The 23,912-nt window shown below is 36.8% G+C and overlaps 1 protein-coding gene across 2 annotated transcripts in view; it reads left to right on the top strand.

The window, feature by feature from the left end:
• The window catches only part of LOC109621350 (lachesin), a 693,807-nt gene extending 676,147 nt beyond the window's left edge, over positions 1 to 17,660 (top strand). For both annotated transcript variants that reach the window (XM_062849468.1, XM_062849469.1), the window contains one exon: positions 17,375 to 17,660. In XM_062849468.1, the coding sequence (XP_062705452.1) occupies positions 17,375 to 17,541 (167 nt within the window). In that variant the 3' untranslated portion in view covers positions 17,542 to 17,660. The remainder of the gene's footprint in view (positions 1 to 17,374) is intronic.
• Positions 17,661 to 23,912: the final 6,252 nt, after the last annotated feature.

Here is a 23,912-nt window from a genome sequence, read left to right as displayed (position 1 = left end):
AATTTTTCACCAGATGGAATTGTTGCAGAAATATGTCCACATTATTTTCAGAAAATCCTTCAAAAATTTAACAGAAGGATTTTTTTTCAAGAACTATTCTAAATATTTTGCAATATGTAATATTAGGAGTTTCACCAAGTGTTTCCCAAGGACTTTCTATGAGCATTCCATAAGAAATTTGTTTATAAACTAATCTTGGGCTCCATCCAGGAATATCCAAAGGATTCCTTCAAAAGCTACCCCAAGAATTTTCAGATGTTCGTTAAGGTTAATCTGAAAAATTTCCAAATGATTTCTTTAGAAATTTAGCGAAAGGTTCCTCAAGAAATTTTTTTGGTAAAATTCTTCAAACTTTCTCGTAAAAGTTCCTACGAGGATTTTTTTTTTTTGAATTGCTCTTATTTCAAAGATTCCCAGTAATTGTTCACAAAAAAAAAAAAACTGGAGGAATTATTCAACGATATTTAAAGATTTTGTTGAATGAGTTTTTGACAGGTCCCTAAATCCTAAATCCTCGGACAAAATTCTGACGTATATTCTGAATTAAAAGAGAGCATGAAGGACTTATTCCAGAAATTTCTTCCTTAAAATTTGAATTAAAAGGATATTTCTGAAATTCTTTTAGAAATTCTGCAATATAGATGTCCTCAGAAACTCCACTACAGATTTTTTCGAGAATTTATTCGAGGATTCTCTAAGTTATTCCTTTATGAGTTCTTTTAAAAATCTTCCATGGAATCCTTCTAGTGTTTCTTCAAAGTTTCCATCAGAATTTTCTCCAGAAATGCTTTTGCAAATTAGTTATGGAATTATTTCAGAAATTCTTCAGGCGATTTATTCAGAAAAGTGTCCATAGGGAGATTCCTTCAGGCAGTTAAACAGGTATTTCTCTTGATGAATCGATTGCTTCAGGAATCAACCAGGGATTTAATTTGAAACTCCCGCAGGAATGCCTTGGGGATTTCTTTTTCAGGAATTCGTCCAGAAACACAATTCTTTCACAGATTGCTACTTTATAATCTCCAGCAGAAACTCCTCCCTAGGATTTTACAGAATCTTTCAGTAGTTTATCCGGGTATTCCTCTACAAATTTTGCCAGAATTTATTACAGGAGTTTTTTTAAGTATATCTTGACAAACTTTGAAGAAAGTTCTAGAAAATTGTTTGCTAGGATTTTCAACAAAAATTTCTTAAGAAATGGCACAAGATTTTTTTTTTATATTTTCAGAAGTTTATTTAATTTTTCAGCCGGATGTTAACTTTATATTAAATGACCGCATATGCATCCAGGAATATTTTTCGGAAATCCTCCAGGAATTTAAAAAAGATTTTATTATAAATTCTTCTAAAAATTTATCAATAAATTCTTTTGGAAATTTCAACATGGTTTTCCCAAGGACTTTCCGTAAGTATTCCTCCAGAAATTAGTTCATAAGTTCATAAGTTCATAGGTTCAGGACTTCATTCGAAAATTTCCCTGAGATTCGTCCAGATATTGCTCCAGGAATTCTTAAAGATATTGCTTCGAAACATCCCCCAAGGATTTTTTCAGAATTTCGTCAATGGATTTCTTCAGATTTTTTTTTAAGATTTTTGAAAAAAATCTCCATTTTTGCAAAACTTATTCCTCCAAATATATATATTTTTTAAGTTCGCCAGTAATTGCACAAAAATATACTGGATAAATTATTAATAGACCCCTGAAGGATCCTTTAGATCCCTTAATGGATTTCTAAAGGATTCCCTTGAGAAATCTTGGATACAATCCCTGGAAAAAATCTGAAATGCAAGTAAGCATGCAAAAATTATATTGGCAAGTATTCCAGTTTTTTTTCAGAAAAACATCCAAATAACTGGAAGTTACTGGGAACATTCTAAAATTTCTAAATATTTTCAGAAATTCCTCTAATTTTTTTACATATACAAAAGCTTGAAGTTAGAAGACACAGAATGTTGCTAGTTGACAAATCGAGAGATCAATTTGTGAAAAAATCGCCTTGGTGGGATTGATTTTTTTTTTAGATTTTGTTAAGAATTCTCCCAGGAATGCTTTATTGATTATTACAAATATTTCAAGGATCCTTTCAAAAATTTCTTCAAAGTTTTCTTCATAATTTTCTCTAGGGTCACTTTTGAAAACTCCTTTTAAGATCATTTCAGGAAACCTTCCAGCAATTTATTCATAAAGACGTTCATGATGAACTCATTTGTTCAGGAATTAATCCAGAGATTCCATTTGCATTCCCACAGGAATAACTCTGGTTTTTTTTTTCGGAAATTCTTCCAGAAAATTCTTTATTAATTCGTTCAGAGGTTCCTACATTATTATTTCCAGTGGTTACAGCAGGATATACTCCCGAAATTTCTGAAGAATCTTTCAGGAGTTTCTAGAAATTTCCCCCCTCTACAAGCTTTTGTGAAATTCATCTTTAGCTGTTTTTCTACAAAAAAATCTCTAGAAATATTTCAAGATTTTTTTAGAATTTTTACAAAATGTCATCTAAATGTTTCACTGAATGTTGCTATGTGAATGCCTTAAAACAAATGAGCACATTAAATTTTCTGAAAGTAATGATGATGATGATGATGATGATAATGATGAAGATGATGTTTACAAGTCTTCAGTGTCAGTGTCAGTGTCTTGTACTTGACTCGACTGAGTCAAGTCGAGTCAAGTACAAGACACTGAAGACGACCTTACAGTTGAGGTCGAAATACGTATCTGTCAAAGGATGCAAATTCTTAGTGGAATTAAAAGGAACAGTACTTACGCGATTTTCTTTTTATTTACAGATATTCCCCTAACAAGCCCAGGTTAATCATCATTCCAGAAGAAGGTTTCTTCAGAAAGTCGTTCAACTATTTCTTTGGGAATTTATCCAGTGATTCCATTTTAAATTGAAGCAGGAATGCATTAGGGATTTTTTTCTGGAGCTCATCTAGAAAATCCAGAAATAATTGCTCCCGATAATTCCTTATTTATTTCATTCAGTGAACACAGCATGCATTTTTCCATAAATTTCTGCAAAATCTAACTCGTATGTCCCCGTAAAACTCTTATTTTTTTCCAGAAATTTCACCAGGATTTTCATCAAGTATCTATACCACTACAAATATCACCCAGAGCCAGTATTCTTGAGAAATATATTCTGAAATTTTAGCTATTTTTTTTCAGAATTTTTCCCGGATTCTTTACAGAAGTTTATCTGAGTTTATCTACTGGAATACCTTCAGAAAATTGAGCACATATTCGTCCATAAATATTTACAGAAAATTTCAAAAATTTGTTCATAAATTCATCTGGCATTCTTTCAGATATTGCTCCAGGAATTATTTTTCTAGACTATCTTGAACTCTAGGAACTCTTGAAAATTGTTTTGAGATGTTTCTGAAGATATGCTTGAGAAAATTCTTGGAGGGATTCCTGAAAGTATTTCTGGATGAATACATATATGGAAAATTGGTATCTGTTAAAACAAAACAAAAATGGAAATTAGAATAAGAATTTCTGAAAGAATACTCGAATATATTTCTGAATATCTGAGTAAATCTCCAGGAAAATCATGCAAAAATCTTTTAAGAAATCATTGAAAGAACTCCAGCAAAAATCTGAAGAAGTATTCCTTTAGACTCTGAAAATTTTAAAGCAATTCCTGGAAAAATACCTGAGGAAACCCGTGGACTGTACTACGAAATCCTAGACGAATGTTTTGAGAAAATCCTGAAAAAATCCCAAAAACATAACAAATTTTAAAAAAAATCCTGGAAGAGGTTGAATATTTAAATTAACAGTATTCTTAAAGGACGTCTGGAAAAAGCTTTGGAAAAACTCAAGCTGCAATCATTCAATGCATTTGTACAAGAATCTTTTTGCAAAAAGTCCATTGAAATTCCGATGGGCCCTTAAAAGAATCCCAGAAGGATTCTTTGTAGGAGTCCCCGAAGGTAATCATGGTAAAAAATCTAAATTTCCTCCATTTTCATGCAGGAATACAACCGAATGGAAATTCTGGAGGAATCTCTGTATAAGTTCTTGCTGTACTCATTAAGAAGGCAAGAATGCCTATGAATTCCCGCAAAAATTTCGCGAAAAAATGATTCATGGTGGCTTTCCCCAGAACAGTAACCTTAAAGAAATGATTATTCTTGAAAAGTCCTCTTCATTCCCTACCTGAACTGGTTCCGAAATATTCGTTCCATAGATTTGATGATTCCATTAAAAAATAGGTGCCATTCAACCGACACCAGCTTTGGAAACGCTTGTGTCCGGAATGCCACAATGAGCAGAAAAAACATGTAGCCAAATATTCGAATTAAAATAAGTGTTACATATACTGCCACCATTTGCATAACAGTCTCATGTGAAAAACTTCAAAAACCAAGCAAACATGGGACTGTTATGCGAATAGGGGCAGTATAAGTGAGTATTAAACTAAAAAAAAAGGATTTCTATTAATTTCGCCATTTGCTGATAAGTTTCTGAAAATCGTTTTGTATTTCGAGCTCTGATTGTTCTCGCTAAATTCAAAGGGCTGATATAGAAGTGTACACTTCAATCAATGCCTTGATATTTCACCGATTTATTTAGAAAATTATCAAAAATTAACCATGAAAATAAGTGACTGAAAATTTTATTTCGCTGGTGACAAGAATACTGCACAATTGGACATCAACATTTAGAAAGGGCATTTCTTTCACTTCTGTGAATCATATTTCATTGCTCTCATGCAATGCATCGCCACTATCGGATAGTGGAGTAATTTATCTGTCTAGCAGTGTCTGGGCAATATAATGTACGATCCACAACATTGTAAGATGTTACGCCTTTTTGAAATGTTAGTGTTGTACATATTCTTGCTGTTACGAAATTTAATTGCTGTTACGAAAAAAAAGCTTTGCCGGAAAGCCATAAAACATATCAAGGTCACACCAAAGTTTAAAGAACCAGGAGAATGTCCTTAACAAGGTTGCAAAATTACCTTTATTCCTATCGATTTTTTTTAAATAAATTATTTTTCGTCCATCACTCTTTCATGAGTCATCATTGAACCAATCGTTGAACGTTGGCAATACCTAAACTGTTAGCATTACTGACAGTTTTTTTTTTCGATTTCATGAGCGTTTCAGGGGCGTTACAGTTCCATGGGTATTCCAGTTGATATCAAGGTTGAAACCCCTTCTGGAAACCTTTTGAAAGTTTCAGGGGCGATCCAGGGAGTTTCAGAGAGATGAATGGGCACTGCAGTGTTGTTTCAAAGGTTTTCAGGAGTGTTTTATGGGACTTAAGAGGTGTTCAAGGGCATTTTAGAGATATTCCAAGGACGTTCCAAGGGGTTTCAAGGGGGTATCAGGGGCACTCCAGGTGATTAGTAACGTTCAGGGCTTTCAATGTTGGGAGTCCCAGAGGTTTTAAAGGAGTTTTGGGGGCGTTTCAGGGGCGTTTCTGTGGATTTCAGGAGGTTTCAGCTGTTCCAGGGGATCTTAAGAACTTTCAAGGGGTACCAGGAGTAATCCATTGGGTTCCAGGGGAGTTAGAGGGGTGCCGCTGTGGTTTTCATTAGCGTTCCAAGGGATTTAATGGTTTTTTAAAGCATTCCAGGACAGTGTTGCTGAAGATCTCAGGGAGTTTTAGAAGAAGAGTCAAGGATAATACAAAACAATCAGGCGCTTTCAGAAGACTTCCAGGGACATTTCAGGGGGTTCCGGGAAGTTTTAAAAGCATTTAAGAGATGTTCTGGAGATCTCAGGGGGTTGCAGGGGTGTTCCAGGAGATTACAGAGGGTTTCAGGGACGTCCGTTCAATCCAAAGGAAATTACTGAATCTAGAGGATGCAATAAATTTCGTTTTTCTCTGATTTCGCTATCGATTTCTCTGTTGCCGCTCTTTGGCAACTCGCCCGATTTTATGACATGTTTCGCCCACAAACTCAATGTTTATCATTTCTTTCATTGTTCTGCGACTACCAGTTGGTAGTGTTTACACAACAAAAGCAGCTGGTCTTCTGATGTTCTCATCCTCATTATTCGTTCGCCACCAGGAGCGATTCCAAGCAACAGCATCAAAATTAAGCAATTTTTTTAATTCATGATTTTCTATTGAACTGAAACTTTGCACAGTTTTTCAGTTCCATCTAAATCGCCATTTTTCGATATCAAATTTTAATTTTGAATCACGACTAACTTTTCAAAAGGGTGTATGTGAAAATGGTTCAAAAATATTCAAAAATCTGCACAGCCAAAATGGTTCGTTCGATTGCTATGAATTTTTCAGCAAAGTTAGATAACTAAATGGTGATTCCTAAGAAAATATACACTGTGAAAAAAAATCTTTTTTAACATTAAAAAATATCATTTTTGCCACAAAAACTCAAATATCTCAAAACCCTATCTTTTTACCAACGTAATTTTTTTAGCGAAGACGGTCCATTATATTAGCAATCTACCATAAAAATTTGGTGATGGTAAACTAATAAACAAAAAAGTTATAACATTTCAAACATTTCACAATTTTCACATTTGGTAAATATTTTTTTCTGTGTAAATTATTTCGGTCAGAAATCGCAGTTTGATGCTGATTTTATTGTTAAGCAAAGTTAGATAACTAAATGGTGATTCCTAAGAAAATATACACTGTGAAAAAAAAATCTTTTTTAATCTTAAAAAATAGCATTTTTGTCACAAAAACTCAAATATCTCAAAACCCTATCTTTTTACCAACGTAATTTTTTAGGGAAAACGGTCCATTGTATTAACAATCTACCATAAAAATTTGGTGATGATGAACTAATAAACAAAAAAGTTATGACAATTAAAACATTTCACAATTATCACATTTAGTAATATTTTTTTTAAGTGTAAATTATTTCGGCCGGAAATCGCAGTTTGATGCTGATTTTATTGTTAATGGTCGTGCGTGAGTAAAACAAGCTGTTTTTATTATGTATTATGTATATTATATGTACAGTAATGTTCCGATTTTATCACGCCCTCCGCGCATTAGTCGTTTAAGGTACACCGGAGCAAGTTGAAATGGGTGGGGCAAGATGAAACACGAAGTTTTGAAACAGATTTCAATACAATTTTGTAATTTATCTTTCGTTAAAAGATTGTTTGAATCAAAAACTATGCGTTACGGCGATCAAACTATTTATTATCATTAGAAAACATCATGTTAACCCGCTGTTTCATCTTGCATTTGGGCATAACGAGTCTCTTTCAGTTTATCTATGGTGCTTTCGGTGAGATTTCGTAACACTTTTGAACATTTTTTTTCATCAAACGGTCTACAAGAGAGCGTTGAGTTGAAGACCTTTGAGAAAGCGACTGTTCATGTTGTTCGTTAGATTATAATAAACAAAATCACTTATTAGTTTTAACTGACTAGTTTGGTGTTGTTTGCTTGACTGAAGAAAAAAATTACTAATAATTAATTTAATATCCATATCGAAGTATTTCTTTGCTTTTTCGTGAGCATTGTCATGGTATGTATACAGACACACAAACGTAACACTGACGAAATTTTCATTGGCGTGGTCAAGTTAACGATCATTTTGAATCTTGGTTTTGGCTATCATAACCAGAAGAGCGCCCATCGTGCGTTTGACGTTTCACACCAGCGCCTTCTGATGACGATATTGCACAACGCAGTGTTTCGTGAAACATTTCCACCAGGTGGTGTTAGTGTGAACTGGGCGATGGATTTTCACGAAAATTGTTCTAGGCGTTTCGTCTGTTTGTCTATGGTATGTACCTCTCATGCATTTGTTGTTGTTGAAGTTACTCACATTCTTCCGATCATAAAGTCTGTTCTTTAAGAGGTAATTTTTTTTTTTAGATAAACTAGACGTATACGCGTATATAAAACTTTTATTATACAGCTTTTCTCTTAAAAATAAGTTTAATTCCATTTTTCTTATAATCAACAGCTTTTCAACACCATCAAGGGATTTTTTCACCAGTCACGCACAATAAAAAGTATGACACTCTCAATGTTTTTGATCACAACACTGGATCGCGTCTAAGTTTCAAATAGATACTACAGCAATTATGAATAATCAAACAAAAATATCATGAAAACAATTTGTTTAATTCAGGCGGTAGCCTTTACAATAAAATCAACATCAAAATATAATTCTCGAAATAATTTACACAGAAAAAAAATTTTTTTTGTTACTAAATGTAAAAATTGTGAAATGTTTGAAATGTCATAACTTTTTTGTTTATCAGTTTACCATCACCAAAATTTTATGGTAGATAGCTGATATAATGGGCCATTTCCCCTAAAAAATTGACGTTGGTAAAAAGATAGGGTTTTGAGATATTTGAGTTTTTGTGACAAAGATCATATTTTTTTAAAGTAAAAAAATAAATTTTTTACAGTGTATATTTTCTAAGGAATCATCATTTAGTTATCTAACTTTGCTGAAAAATTCATAACAATCGAACAATCCGTTTTTGCTGTACAGCTTTTAGAATATTTTTGAACTATTTTCGCATACACCCTTTTGAAAAGTTAGTCGTGAGTGAATATGAAGGTTTAATATCGAAAAATGGCGATTTAGATGAAATTGAAAAACTGTGCAAAGTTTCAGATATTTTTGAAATGGTCGCTCAGGATCGACTGACATGACTCCGTGGAATGTTGCCATAACAAAATCAGCTGATTTCGTCTGGATCAGGGATGGGCGAAAAGCTGTCGGAAATGACAGTATAGTAGGATTTTCGGGTGGTAAGCCTCTCACCCCAGTCGGTCTAGGTTCAATCCTAGTCGACGCCGTCGGTATTTCTGAGATAAAAATATCTGGTCACGACTTCCCTCGCATAGGAAGTAAAGCCGTAGGTCCCGGCCCTTGTTCTGATGGGTTCGATATGTAGGGTCCCAGGTGAAGTGGCTGTCTCCCTGGGCGTTGGGGTTGGAGTTTAAGGCTTAGCTCCTTGACCCAGCCGACTTTGATACACAACTGGCGCCGAACGGTGCTAGTTGGCCAGAAAAAAAAGAAGAAGAAAAAGAAGATTTTCTGATGATTTCAATTTCGCCGTGAAAATCTGAATATTCGTAGAAAATGCATGGCGCTGTTTTGAGCGAACATGCTCGCGAGTGTTTTGAAAGTTTGCGTTGTTTCCATCGCATTGGGTTGCCGCAATTTGTCTTTATATTCACGTAATGTCCGTGTAATTTTTGATGATATTGCTGCTAGATGTTCCACAAATGGAGGTCAACAGTTAAGTCACGAGAGTGCTGGAAGTCTCAATGTTTGGTGAGCTGTTCCTGAATATAATTTTGGAGCCAACACGTTAACCTAACGTATCTTTTTGAACCTACCCATTCCACTAATAACATTCAAATTTCCATGAGACGTAGAGGTCTCTACATACCTTTCTTAGGTGTCCAACTAATCTTCCTTTCCCATCCCTCAGCTGTTGCAAGGACATAGCCAGGACAGCTTTTGACCGTCGGAGGTTTGCGTGAATCAGTGATTACCCTCGAAGCTGTGTGCTTTGGTAACGGCCAGGAAGAAGACAATTGTCATAACAGCGGTCTGTTACCAACGGCAGTAGGTGATACATGCACCACGTTGGTATCAGCTCGCTGACGTAGTTTACGGTTTGAGTCAAAAATGATTAAATGCACTAGGAGTGGTAAAACTAAAAAGGACCAACATATTTACAAAATCTTCATTGACAGTGCTCTAATTAAAAAATGCGGTAGTACTCAAGAAGGTCGTCTAGGTTACGTCGCTCCGCCTAATCTACGAAGTTCTCGTCAATTTTATCTTTGAAGTACAACCAGCTACATGGGATGGCCAAAACGTTTGGGATAGGCAACATTTTTTTCTCTCACAAAAAAGTTCAACATGCTATAACTTTTCATAGAGCGCATCAAAAAATCTAAAATTTTGACTGTTTGTCAACCTATTATATGTGCATCATTGGTACAAATTTGGGCTCGATTGATTAATTTTTCGCAAAGTTAGAACCGTTTGGGTTTTTAGACAACTTATATTTGAGCTGTCATATCTCGGAAACCAGTGAACCGAATTGAATGAAATTTTGAACGTACACTAACAATATGGAAATGCATCACACATTATTAAAACATAGATACTTTTTGAACGTTGAAAAAAGTTATCATGGATTGACACTTTTTGGATTTTTCTCCAAAAAATGTAATTTTTTACATCAATGTCAATAAATTTTAGTGTAGATATCCAAAGATTTTCCAGTTCTGTTCTCAAGTTATCTCTAATCAGATATATTAGAGCCTATTTAGATTGAAGGAAGAACACATTTAATATTTTTTGTGTGGTATTGTAAATTTGACTTATTTTCCTCTATATGGGTAAACATTTCAACCCGCTATAACTTTATTCGCCGTGAGAAAATATATCATTTTATAACGTCGTATTCAATATCAATATATTGTTGATAAACGTTAAAAAATTCATTCAAATCGGCTCACTGGTTTCCGAGATATGACAGTTCAAAAATTAGTTGTCTAAAAATAGTGTTTTACCCGAACGATTCTAACTTCGCGAAAAATTAATCAATCGAGCCCAAATTTGTACCAGTGATGCACATATAACACATCGTAACAAAAATTAACCTTTTGTCTGTCTCAAGAGCACACTTATGTGTCTCCGAAGGATTTTGGGCCGCTGAATCCGAATCCGGGCTCAGATTTGCTCTAACACGTCAAAATTTTGAGCTATACCTCAATTTATAGGGCAAAATATGCGATTTTGAGCTTTTTTGACTGCAAACCATTAGGCAAGGAAATATTTTTTTTAAGCAATCAAAAGGTTAATTGGTCAATTAACATCTAAATCAACGACTCATGCAAAATATTTCGTTTTACCAAATCGAATTTGATAGTTTTAAGCGATTTATGTTAGGTACGATATTTCCCATACAAGTCACCCTCCAAAAGTTGCATGCAAGTTTTCATACTAACATAAAATGCTTAAATCTATCATATTTGATTAGGTAAAACGAAATATTTTGCATGAGTCGTTAACTTAGATGTTAATTGACCAATTAACCTTTTGATTGCTTAAAAAACAATATTTCCAAGCTTAATGGCTTGCAGTCAAAAAAGCCCAAAATCGCATATTTTGCCCTATAAATTGAGGTATAGCTCAAAATTGTGACGTCTTGGAGCAAATCTGAGCCCGGATTCGGATTCAGCGGCCCAAAATCCTTCGGAGACACATAAGTTTGCTCTTGAGACAAAAAAATGTTGCGCTGTGTAATTGGTTGACAAACAGTCAAAATTTGTGATTTGTTGATACACTCTATTAAATGTTACAGCATGTTGAATTTTTTTGTGGGAGAAAAAAAAGTTGCCTATCCCAAACATTTTGGCCATCCCCTGTATGTTCGAATGCAACTCATATACCACACACCCTTAATTCCAGTTCCGGCGTTAGGGGCAATGTGTGAAATACAATATCTTGCTTGGCGCGCGGCGTCGGTTGGCTCTGGTAGTGTGGTGGAATGATGCTTGATGCTGTCTGACTGCTGTAGTAGTATGCATACAGCCCACAAGGGTGGATGGAGACTGCCCCCTAAGTGCCACGTCGTTTTCCAGCTTGAGTAATTAATTAGTAATTTTAAGTAATTTATGAGCTGCAAATCCCGCATCAACATTCTGGGGATGCGCGCTGCAGACCGGCAAACAAGGTTGTTAACAATGACCGATGAATATTACGGGATGTTTAAATGGCTGCTTGCCTGCTGCCCGGTTGCGCTCATTCCTGATGCGGCTTGTGGAATGAGCGGTTTCGGTTCACGTTAATATGGAAAGCTGTTTTACGGTGTGTTTCGGCGTGGTTTTTCGAATTACATGAGATTGCGGATAGCCTCGCTTTTGTGGAGAAGCCAAAATCAAGATTTTATGTCAGCAATTTTTAACATATGATAATCTTCGTTGAAAAAACTCGGAAGATGATTTTTTTTTGCAAAGCAGCAGAATAACCTGTGGAAATATGATCACAGTGGCACTAGTAATCCTATGCTGTAAAAACTCAGTGGTGGGATCAGTGGTGTTATCGAGGATACTCCAAGTTACTCACTGAGTAACCAGCTCTTTAGGTAAGCAAATATTGTTAGCTTCCTAGTGAAATTAGGAATTGTTTCCGCCCAACTGGGCGGAGAGAATTACCTAAGAGTTTTTTTTTTGATAGTTTTGTCCAAAAAAATCCTCTAGAAAAACTGCTACGAGTTTCTTTAAAAAATCCTCCATAGATAATTGTACGATTTCTGCCAAAATAAATCCTTGGATTGCTTCAGAAACAACTCCAAAAATTCAGTCTAAAAGTCTATCAACTTGATAGTATCAAGGTTTATTTCTGAAAATCACACAACGATTTTTTTTTTCAGAAATTCTTCTACGGTTTCTTTAAGAAATTTCTCCAGAGATTCCATTAGATATTCCCTAATGAATTTCTCCTAGAATTATTTTAGGTAAAATTCTATGGGTTCCTTCTGAAATTTTTCCAAGAATAACTTTAAAAATACGTCTAGAGATTGAATTGAAGAACTCATCGGAATTTTTTCCACGAATTTCTTCAGAATTTTGAACAAAACCCATCAAAAATCCATTCAAAGATTGTTTCTACAGTGGTTTGTTCCGAAAATTTCTCAAACTTTCCTTTGAAAATCGAGCAGGATTTTTTTTTTTCAGAATGTGCACCAGAGATTCGAAAAAATTCCCGCATTAATGTGTTTAGGAATTTCTTCAGCGAATCAACCAGGAAATCAAGGAAATACTTTCAGTAATTCAGGTAGGAATTCCATTTAAGAGGCATTTCAGGCAGTTTCAGAGCATTTTCGGCGAGATTCAGAGCCGTTATGGAGGAGTTTTTGGAAGTTTCGGAGCGTCTCAGGTGCGTTACATGGGGTCCGAGAGGGTTTAAGGGGGATCTTTGAGGCGTTTCAGGAAGTTGCAGTGGATTTCCAGAGACCCCATCCCAAAATCCTTTGATACGCCCCTTAAATGCTATTTGATTTAACCTTCCTTTTGCATCACGTTGGCAGTACAGCAGCTCGTACTGTACGGTTTGGGTAAAACATGACCCTAATGCCAAAGGAGTGTTAAAGATGGTTCTTGAAACCCCCTGATACGACCCTGACCTGAAATACTTCGAAACGCTCCAGGAAAGCTATCATATGCCCTTAAAATGCTCCTGAAACCCCAGAAATTCAATAAAATTACTCTAAAATGGTGTGAAACGCCCCACAAATTCTTGTAACGCCTTTTAAAGGCTCCTGAGATCCCCTGAATTGCCCTTTAAAGCACCTTGAAATGTCCCTGAATCCCCCTAAATTCTATTGAAATGCCCCTCAATTTCTCGTAATCCCATGAAAACGCCATCGAAACCAAACAGAACGCCCTTAAAGGCACCCCAAATCCCCTGAAACGCCCATCAAGTCCCTTGGAACCCCCTACGCCTACGCCTTTCTCAAGTTTTTTTTGTTGTTTTTTCTTTCATAAATTCGTTCACAGATTTCTTAAGCAATACCAAGATTTTTATTGCATAATTTCTTCAGATTTTTCCTTTGAGTTCTTCAGTATTTTTTCTAGGAATTCCACCAAGCGATTCCTAAGAAGTTTCTCCAGAAAGTTTTTAAGTTCCTTCTGAGATTCCCTGAAGAATTTTTCTGGGATTTCGTCGATTATTCCTTTCTTCAGAAATTCCTGCTAAGATGCCTTCCAAAATTCCTTAGAAGAAATATTTTTTTCTACGGAGTTCAGAATTTAAACGATTTATTCAGGAATGGCATGGTTTTTTTATCAATAGTTTTTTATTTGAGTTTTCAGAAATTCATTCATAAATTCTACAGGAATTCCTTCAGAAATTCTTCCCAAGATTTCTCCATGAGTTCTTTGAAAAATTCCTTGACTTTGAAAAATTCCTTCGTGCAGAAATTCCTACAACCCTTTTTTAAGAAATTGTTCCTGCGGTTCCACTAGAAATATTTACTGAGATGTCATCATAGACCCCAGCAGATTTCAATTGTTCCTCTTGGCATTTTTCAGAAATTCTCCCAGAAATTGCACAAAAATTACTGAAGAATTCTTTCAGAAATCCCTGAAGGATTTTCCAAGAAATCCCTGGAGGGAAAATTGTCTCAGGCAAACATTAAGTAAACTCCTAGAAATACTGTTGTCATCTCCTGGAGAAAATTTTAGAAAACTTTCTGGAGGAAAATTGAACAAAAGCTTCTGAAGCAGTTCTCTGAAGCAATTCCTAGATGAATGCCTGAGATAATACCTAGGAGAATACCTGAAGAAACACTTTAACACTCCTTAATGCTCAAAAAAAAAAAATCTTCTAGGATAAATAATACTTGACAAAATTCTGGAGGGATTCCTGAGAAAAAAAAAACTAAGTGGAATTTCTGATGGAATCCCTTACAAATGTCTTCCAGATTTTTTCTAACTTACGTTAGTTCAACACACTTTTAAGTTATGCATCAACAGAAGGGTGCCTCAACAAGAAGCGTAAGAGGGGCGTGAACGAAGCAGCAAAGATTATGCTGGAGGGATACCATCTGATCCCAACCAAGGGATTTCATTTTACAGTAATTGCAGACCACTGCAGAGTACTGGTGGGGTTCTTGAAGAAACCTGTTAATAAATTTCTGAGGGCTCACTGGAGGATATTCTGAATGAACCCTTGGAAGTACTCCTGGAGATGAAGAAAATATCAGAAAATAAATCTTGTATACTAAATTACCATGACTACCTAAGAAAACTTTTAAGGAAATCCTGCAAAAACAACAAAAAATCATGGATGAATCCTGTTGGAGAACCTCTGAAGAAAATAAAAAAAAAGAATGAAATCTTTGAAAAAACACTTGGAAGAACTGGAGAACGTTCTGCAGGTATTCACTGAAAAAATAATCTTTAAAAATCCCTAAGCTAAGGAATACATTTTGGAGTCATTCCTGCACAAATTGTTGAAATATGCTTAAAAAAACTTTTGAAAAACGCCTTGAAGGAAATTTCGGAATAAATCCAAAACAATGCCCAGAGGAACTTTTGAAGAAACCCCTGGAAGAACTCCCAGAAGAATTGTTTGAGACTTTCCGAATCAGCGCCCAAGAAAATCCATGAATAAATAAAATAATACCTGACGGAACCTCAGGAAAAAAATCAAACCATAATTTCTGGAAAAGTTTTAAGAAAATTTTCTGAAATTATTTCTGAAAGAATCTCCGAATCTTTGTAAAAAAATCCCTAGAGAAAAAGTTCTGGAAAAAAATCTTACTATATTTATGGAGAAATTGCTTCAAAAGGTTTGAAGAAATACATGAACTGATGTAGCAATCCTTGAAGGAATTTCCTACAGAATCCCTTAAGAAATCCTGGGAGGAAATGCGGAAGCAACTTCTGAGGAAACCAGTGGATCAGTTTCAAGATAAACACCTGAAGAAAGCTCAAGAAAAACTCCTGGGAGAATTCCTGCAAGAATCTTTAGAGTAATATCAGGAGAAATGTTCGAAAAACAGACAGGGTCGAAGATGCATTTTAAAGGGATACCTAATGAAATCTTTATGGGCATTGTTACTTAAGGGGAATTTTTCATGAAACTTTTCCACAGGCAGGGATTTTTTTTGTTTTCCCCTGACACTACTTTCTTTTGAAAAATCATAACTCAAGAACGAAGTCTACGATGCTTTTTCGCAAAGAATTCATGAAAGCAAATTTTCTCATAAATTAAAAAAAAAATGAACTGGAAAAAGTTTACCTCAAACATTTCCTCAGTTAAGAAAAGTCGTAAAGAAATACCGGAAAGTTTTCAAAAAAATATTTTTGAGAAGGTTATTGCATAAGCCTTAATCGCTGAAATTTTTGGAATGCACTTTTTCCAATTTTGTGAAAAATGTGCAAATGCGCCATATAAGCCTTTTCTTTGAAAAATCATAACTCAAGAACGAAGCATCGTAAAAACAAAGTTTTTTTTAATGAAAAGGAATGCAAATTTTCTCAGAAATCCAAAAAAATATGAGGTGGAACAAGTTTTCTACAGTTGTGAAAATTCATAAAGAAAAGCCGAAAAAATTGTGCCAAAACTCGCGGAAAATTTTCAAAAACAAATATTTTTGAGAAGGTGATTTCATAAGCTTTGATGGCTGAAATTTTTGGAATGTACTATTTTTTTCTTTCGTGAGTTATGGCCAATTGTAAAAAATGATCATGTTGGTCTAAATTATATACTCAGGAACGAAATAAAAAATGCAGTCCAAAAATTTCAGCGATCAAAGCTAATGACAATACTTTCTCAATTTTTTTTTGAAAATTTTCCGCGAGTTCGGGCATAGTTTTCTCATTGGTGGAAAGTTTTGTGGAAAACTTTTTCTACTTTCATTTTTTTTTGATTCCTGAGACAATTTGCTTTCATATTTAAAAAAAAACTTTGTTTTTACGATGCTTCGTTCTTGAGTTATGATTTTTCAAAGAAAGGCTAATTCGCCAAATTTGAACATTTTTCAACAAAATTGCCCATAACTCAAAAATGAAAATAGGTGCTTTCAAAAAATTACCACCTGAGTTTTGCCTGTGGAAAAGGTTACATGAAAATTTGAGAACCTTCTGCCCAAACCCATAGTGTAATGCACTTTGTTTTCGTTATTGAATTTTGGCCCATTGTGATGAAAAATGTACAAATGTGCAATATAACCCTTTTCTTTGAAAAATCATAACTCAAGAACGAAGCATCGTAGAAACAAAGTTTTTTTTCGAAAATGAAAGAATTTTTTTTTTCAGAAATCAAAAAAAAAATATGAAGTGGAAAAAGTTTTCCACAATGTTTCACCGTTGAGAAAGTTCATAAAGAAAAGCCGAAAAAAATATGCCTGAAATCGCTGAAAATTAAAAAAAAAATGTTCGAGGAGGTGATTTTATAATCTTTGATAGCTGAAATTTTTGGAATGCACTTTTTTTTTCATTTTATTTTGTTTACAAAACGTTGATGCGGTCTTTTTAATAGTTGGTCATGAATTAAGAGTTCTTGATTAATTCATTTAAAAGGAATTCATTTTCTTGGGAGCATACCAGTATAACAGGCACTGAAATTTGAAAACCTTCTTGAGTAACCAGTTTTGATTTTACCATGACAGTACTACTTGGGATTAATCTCTCAACCTTCTGCTCAGGAAGCGGCAATATGTATAACCATTGCAAGCTAATGATAAAGTAAAATGAGTGAAAAAGTAAATGAACAACCTAATGCAAAATCAGGACTAAATAAAATCTAACAACTAATTGAAATTTAACTGACTGTCCACCGCATCAACAACAACCACCCAGATTTAATCATTCAATAACCAGTCGAATCTAATTCAGTTTATCCTGGTCTTTCTCCTGTAGGCCACTCGATACGACATCCCCCGGGGGCATTCCACAACGCGGCAGGGACCATCCGATGCGCCGTTTCCAGCACAGCGTTGTGGCTGCTTCTGTTACTACCAACAATCCTGCTGGTCGGCGGCCCATCGGTAACGTTACGAGTGCCCGCCGCTCGAATCAACAGATGAAACTGAGAAAATTGTGCAGCGGTAGTAATCCCTCGTGCAAAATCGACGACGACAACGACGCCATCATCACATCATATCGGCAACAGCCAGCCTGCTTCGAGGAATCATCATTAACAACGTCGTCGTCGTCGTCGATGGGGGAATCTCGGCTAACAGGACCCCCGAGGGGTCCCAGTGTGGATCAACGTGGCCGTGGGGTGGTATTAATCGTACAGAGGAAATGGCTTAAGTGAGAGGTGAGTTTATTGGCCCGACGCCCAAGTGAGACACATTTGTTTGTATACAATCTTAGCTGTAAGGGAGGTTTAGTGTAGACTGGGCTTTAGGACAATTTCTATACAAAAATAAGAATAGAGCAAATGCTGAGTGACAAAGAGAAAATAACGCGCATAATAGTTATATACAAGTAGGCTAGCTGAAAGCTAGGTAAAGTTTGTAATAAGGTAGATTGTTTGTAGTGATGCCATGTAAACTTAAAACAAGGGTTGAAGAAACCCATTGGTATCAAACATGTTTGCTGTAAATAAACCTAGAGAAGCTTGAAGTTGCTTTCACCAAAATCTAGCAAAACGACGAACGACAGACAGACAGACAGATGGCTCAACAGGAATAGCTAATTCTTCCCTGGAAACGACTCATCACACATTCCTGTAGCGAATGACAACGTGATAATTGGATAATTCACTGAATGCACGGAGGGAGGGAAGGTCCGATGCCATGCGGAAATGTAGTTGAAATTCATTACGATGCAAGCCTTCTCTCCCCTAATGAGGCTTCCACTTGCTCCAGCAGCGAATAAGCAATTCAAATGCGTCCGGTTCGATGTTACCGCGCGCCAATCGACATTGCATCGTATTATCGATCGATCGTCGTCGTCGTCGGCCTGGTGGAAGCATATACATTGTGGGACTGCGTTACCTTTCGACAAATGTACGGTGCTACTTGTGATGATTAAAACAACGACTTGGTATGTAGATGTAGTTGTTCAATTAGTAATTGAAATGAGATCCACCAGTGAACTACTGCAAATTGGAAGGTGTGGCCGTGAACTTGGAAATGGTAATTGGAGCTTCTATTTGTTTTGTTTTACTTTTTCAATTTCATACAATATCATATAGGGTGCCTGTACCAGTTATCGAACTACCTAAGGAAAACTATTTCTACTAAAATAAGAAGAAGACCGACAAATGTTTCCAATATGTCAAATGATTGTGTAGTTTCCATACTTTACAGGAAAAATAAACAAACCGAGCGAAAACTACTTTTAGTATTGATGACGGCGTGTGCCAATGATAGGAACTATGTACCAGTTATAGACACATTTTCTTATTTCGGTTCCACTTCGCACTATTTGCATGCATTTCTTATGGGATTAGCCATAACTGGTACACTATGGCGAAATAGGGTGCAAGGAAGCCGAAATTATAAGGAAAATTATTTATTTCTATAATAGTATTAGCAAATTGTGAAGTTTGAATGATTGCAATCATCTTGTGTGAGTGTGATCTTGAATTCACACAATATTCCATGTTGTTTTTCATCGTTAAAGGTTGAAAATTAACTGAAGCCAATTTGAGGTACTATAACCATAACTGGTATACTGAGCCTACCTATAGAAAACATATTCAATTAAACTTGATGGGAATGTGAGCTACTACGTACAAATCTTGCAAGTTTTAAAATTTGCGACGTAATGGTTTAAGGAATCATTGAATTTCCGTAGGCTTTGACACTAGCCTTTGAGAAAACTGATGCAAGAACATTCACGATAAATTTTCGTTAATTTCAGTGTACATTGTGAGTAAAGTGACGGAAACTTGTTGATGTTTTTTCGAGATCTTCCATGTGTATTGAACGACTTTGGAAGACATTTTTTAAACGGTGCATGCGCAAGTTTCTGAAAATTCGGCACCAACATTTCAAAAGGGCGTAACTGCATTTACAACCAATGCCTTCTCACAAAGCGTATCCCGTCCCTCTCAAACAATCCACTAGCACAAATAGAAAGATAAAATTCTCCTTTTTCGATTAATGGATGTGAATTGCGTGAGATGAATGAAATACGACCCACAGCTCTGTGAGAAGGCATTGGTTGCAGAAGCAGTTACGCCCTTTTGAAATGTTGGTGCCGAATTATGAGCGTTTTTTTTTTTGCAACATGACAATTGAGTTACCGACTACAACAAGGTAAGGTGAGGTAAACAGTGAAAGTCAAGCTTTGTGATCAAGTGATTGACTTTGGTGAGTAATGTAGACTTATTTGCATATGATTTCTGCAACTGCATTCAAAACAAACCAAAAACTTAAGAGGTTTTCTTTATTTGAAAGTATTAGGTTGAAATCATGCAGTAAATAATGGATTATTTTTCCAACAATAACCGAAGCAATTATATAGTAAAAAATAAATAAAAACAATTGCTGACAAATTTATTTAGCGAAGTTTTTGCAGAACTATTGAAGAAAGTCTAGTGGAAGTTAACGACAAAATTTCCAGTGAACATCTTGAAGGTCTCGTATGATCTGCTTTAAAATTTATGTAGGGTATTTTAGCCAATAATGGACCCTTAACCTATAGTGGACCCCTAGCAATTATTCTTAAATTTCCCACTCAAATCTGCTTCTACCGGGAGACCATGGCTCATGTGCCTAGACAGCAGTTTCCATGTGATGAATCAGGTTTGGAAAGCGATAATTTGATTATTTTAGCAAATGTGCAAATGTCAACAAGTCTGGGGGTCCACTATTGTCACCGATTTAACATGGTAAGAGAATACGATCTACCCAATAGTGGACCGCAATGATATTCTGGTGCTCATTTATGGACTCTAGACATCTTCCCCATTTCAAATTTACCCATATTTCATTGTTTTCAAGTCTAGAACTCCATTAAACAGCCGCCATCTTGAATTCGGAGCGCCATCTTGGATTTTAGACCACCATCTAAGATATTCTGATACTGATAGCCATTTCGGGATTCCAGACATCTTCCCCATACCAAATATATCCATATTGCATGTTTTAGAGCTTGAAACTCTATTAAACAGCCGACATCTTGAATATTAGGCTGCCATCTTGAATTTTGAGCCGACATCGTGGAATTTCCGGTCTTCAGTATTGATTTTCGCACAGAATTTGTCAACCATGCTAAAGGTTACACAAATCGTCGCAGTTTGATGTGTCGCATGATTGGACTTGATTCAGTTTTATATACAACCAGTTCTACCGGTGCTAGTCTGGATCACTGAATTGGCATAACTCCGAAACGCCTTGACCGACCCGGACTATTTTTAATAAGCAAACAATGCGGTAAAATTCCAGTTCAATTCGAGCTATAATCCGAAAAATCGGCCAATGGGAAGTGCCTTAAAAGTGAGTGAACTTTTTTGTACACAGACATACATACACACATACATACACACACAGACATCATCTCAATTCGTCGAACTGAGTTGATTGGTATATGTGACTTGACCCTCCGAGCCCTCTATCGTAAATTCGTTTTTTGAGTGAACATATAGCCATTCAGTTCACTTGGGTGAACTAGAACGGCAAAAAGAATTTTCTATAAAAGGCTCGGAGGGCCAAGTCACATTTACCGATCAGCTCAGTTCGATTTGAGATAATGTCTGTATGTGTGTATTGTGGATTTCTGCACTACAGTTTCGGCCGACGGCCGCATTTTGTCTGTTTGAATGATCCGTGGTTACCCTCCGGTGGCTGCGATGTGAAAGAGGGCGATCGTCGGCGACGCGGTCTCTCTCGTCCGACTGGCTCGAGACTTCGTGTCGCTGACGTCGAGAGGTCGCGTTGTCGGATGGAGCACGAATATTGTTGTCGCGGTTGGGTTGTGATGTGTTCGATTCGTGTATGCTGACGATTCGCATCTCTGCGCATAGAGTGCTAAACTGGAATGCCACATGGGGGCCATGCACAAATTTCGTCACGCTTTTAGGGGGGGGGAGCGTTTTGCATATCGTGATGATCCATACAAAAAAAAAATGAGGTCCCATACAAAAAGGGGGGAAGGGGGTTGGAAAAGTTCGATTTTTGCGTGACGTAATTTGTGTATCACCCCATGTGTGTATGTGTGTATGTATGTATGTCTATGCGCAAAAAGCTCACTCATTTTTGAAGCACTTCCCGATTGGCCGGTTTTCCGGATTTCAGCACGAATCGAAGCGGAATTTTATCGCATTATTTGCAATTGAAAAGGGTTCGGATCGGTTCAGGCGTTCCGGAGCTATGGCAATTTTGGTGATCCAGATCAGCACTGGCGGTTGGGGCCAAATATGAAACTGAAAAACAATTCTATCATGTTACATCTCAAATCACGCCTGTTTGTGCAATCTTGCTCAGGGTTGACGAATTTTGTTGGCAGTAAAAAATAGTGATCAGAAAATCCAAGATGGTGGACGAAAATTCAAGATAGTGGCCCTTTTATAGTGTTTTGAGCTATAAAACTATGACATACGAGTATATATGATATGGGGAAAACGTTCTGAGTCCGAAAATGATGGCGGTCAAAACTTCAAAATGGCGGACAGAAAATTAAGATTATGGCCGTTTTATAGTGTTTTAAGCTCTAAAAATGTGCAAAATGGGCCTATCTTATATGGGTAAGACTTTAAGACTTCAAAAATAGTGACCAGTAAATCCAATATGGAGGTCAAAAATTCAAAATCTCGTACGAAAATTTAAGATATTGTTCTTAATTATAGTGTTTTAAGATTAAGATATGACGAAGCTACACCTTGAATTTTTGAGCGCACAAATCTGAACAATTGAATGCCGAGTGGAATTGAAATAAGCTGATTGGATGCAGTGGAATTCAAAACAACAGTACTTGACACGATTTTCTTTTTACTTACAGCTATTCCCCTAACAAGCCCAGGTTCATCATCATCAAGCTGATTGATTAGTATATTGGGAGAAAGGTTATGAACACTCCTCCCAGTTATCTGATCAATTGATTCTTTGTTATTTTCAACTAGCTCTGCTCAGTAACAAAAATGTAAGAGATGTGAATCTAAGCTCAGCTAAGCTCTAGGGAAGTCTCAGTCTCTTAATGTTGGAATTTGCCATATGTTTCCTTCCACCGACTGACTATTTCGGCATAAACGTACGTCTGCATGTATTCCTCATTTGACCCTCCCTTTCGTCATTAAAAAAATCGCAGCAGCATTAATGATCCCTCAATCAATTATAGCCAAACGGATGCACTGAAATCGAACACCGCCCGATTGGCACGTATATTTCCGATCTCCGTGAATAAAACGGTCCCTAATTGGGCACTTTGGGCTACCTTGCCTGCTTGCTCATCGTCACATCAGAGATCGACCTCCAATGCGGGAATAAAGCTTTCACATCCAGCCAGCATCAGAGCAGCGTTCGCTCGTACGCGCTTCCACATCATCACGTTGAAATGAAAAATTGAAAACGATGAGAGTGCTCATCATCTTTCGAGCGTGAGTCTTATCCAGCCCACCCGCGGCATGGCGACAGTCGGTCGGTCGTGTCACGCGGAAAACGGAAATAATGAGAGCGGCTTTTTCGCGTGTGAATCGTTTCCCAATGAGGTGGAGCCAGCGAAAGAAGAAAAAAAAAGTGCACAAAGCGGTCTGTTCGATGGATGACGATGAGTGGGGGGAATTTGGTGTAAAACTTACCTTACCGGTCAGACTAAGTCCTGAGTGTCCTCTGAGTCGTCTCCATTCGGCTCGGCCCATGGCTGTTCGTTTCCGGCTCCGCACTCTGCGAAGGGTCCGCAGATCGGCCTCCACAGATCGACCAACCCAGGTCGCTGCGTACCACGTCTTCTTGTACCAGTCGTATGGCCCTCGAGAACATTTCAATCGGGTTGCTATCCGACATGTTGATGACATGATCAGTCCACCGTAGCTCTAGATTTCCGAGGTGTGGACGATGGTTGGTTCTCACAACAGCTGATGCAGTTCGTGGTTCATTCGCCTTCTCCAAGTCCCGTCTTCCATCTGCACTCCGTCGTAGATGGTACGCAACACCTTCCGTTCGAAAACTCCAAGGGCGCGTTGGTCCTCTGCACGTAGGGTCCATGTTTCGTGTCCATAGGGGACTACCGGTCTAATCAGCGTTCTGTAAATAGTTAACTTCGTGTTACGTCGAACTTTATTCGATAGTAGAGTTCTATGGAGTTCAAAGTAAGAACGATTTCCTGCCACAATGCACCTCTGAATTTCTCTGCTGATGTCGTTGTCGGCGGTCACCAGTGAGTCCAAGTACACGAATTCTTCAACCGCCTCGATTTCATCATCGTCGATGTAAATTCGGGGTGGCGGGCGCGGTGATTCCACCCTGGAGCCCTTTGCCATCATGTGCTTTGTCTACACATTAAT

Source organism: Aedes albopictus, chromosome 2 (assembly GCF_035046485.1).
Source record: "Aedes albopictus strain Foshan chromosome 2, AalbF5, whole genome shotgun sequence".
NCBI lineage: Eukaryota > Metazoa > Arthropoda > Insecta > Diptera > Culicidae > Aedes > Aedes albopictus.
This window is presented reverse-complemented; position numbering and strand designations above follow the sequence as displayed.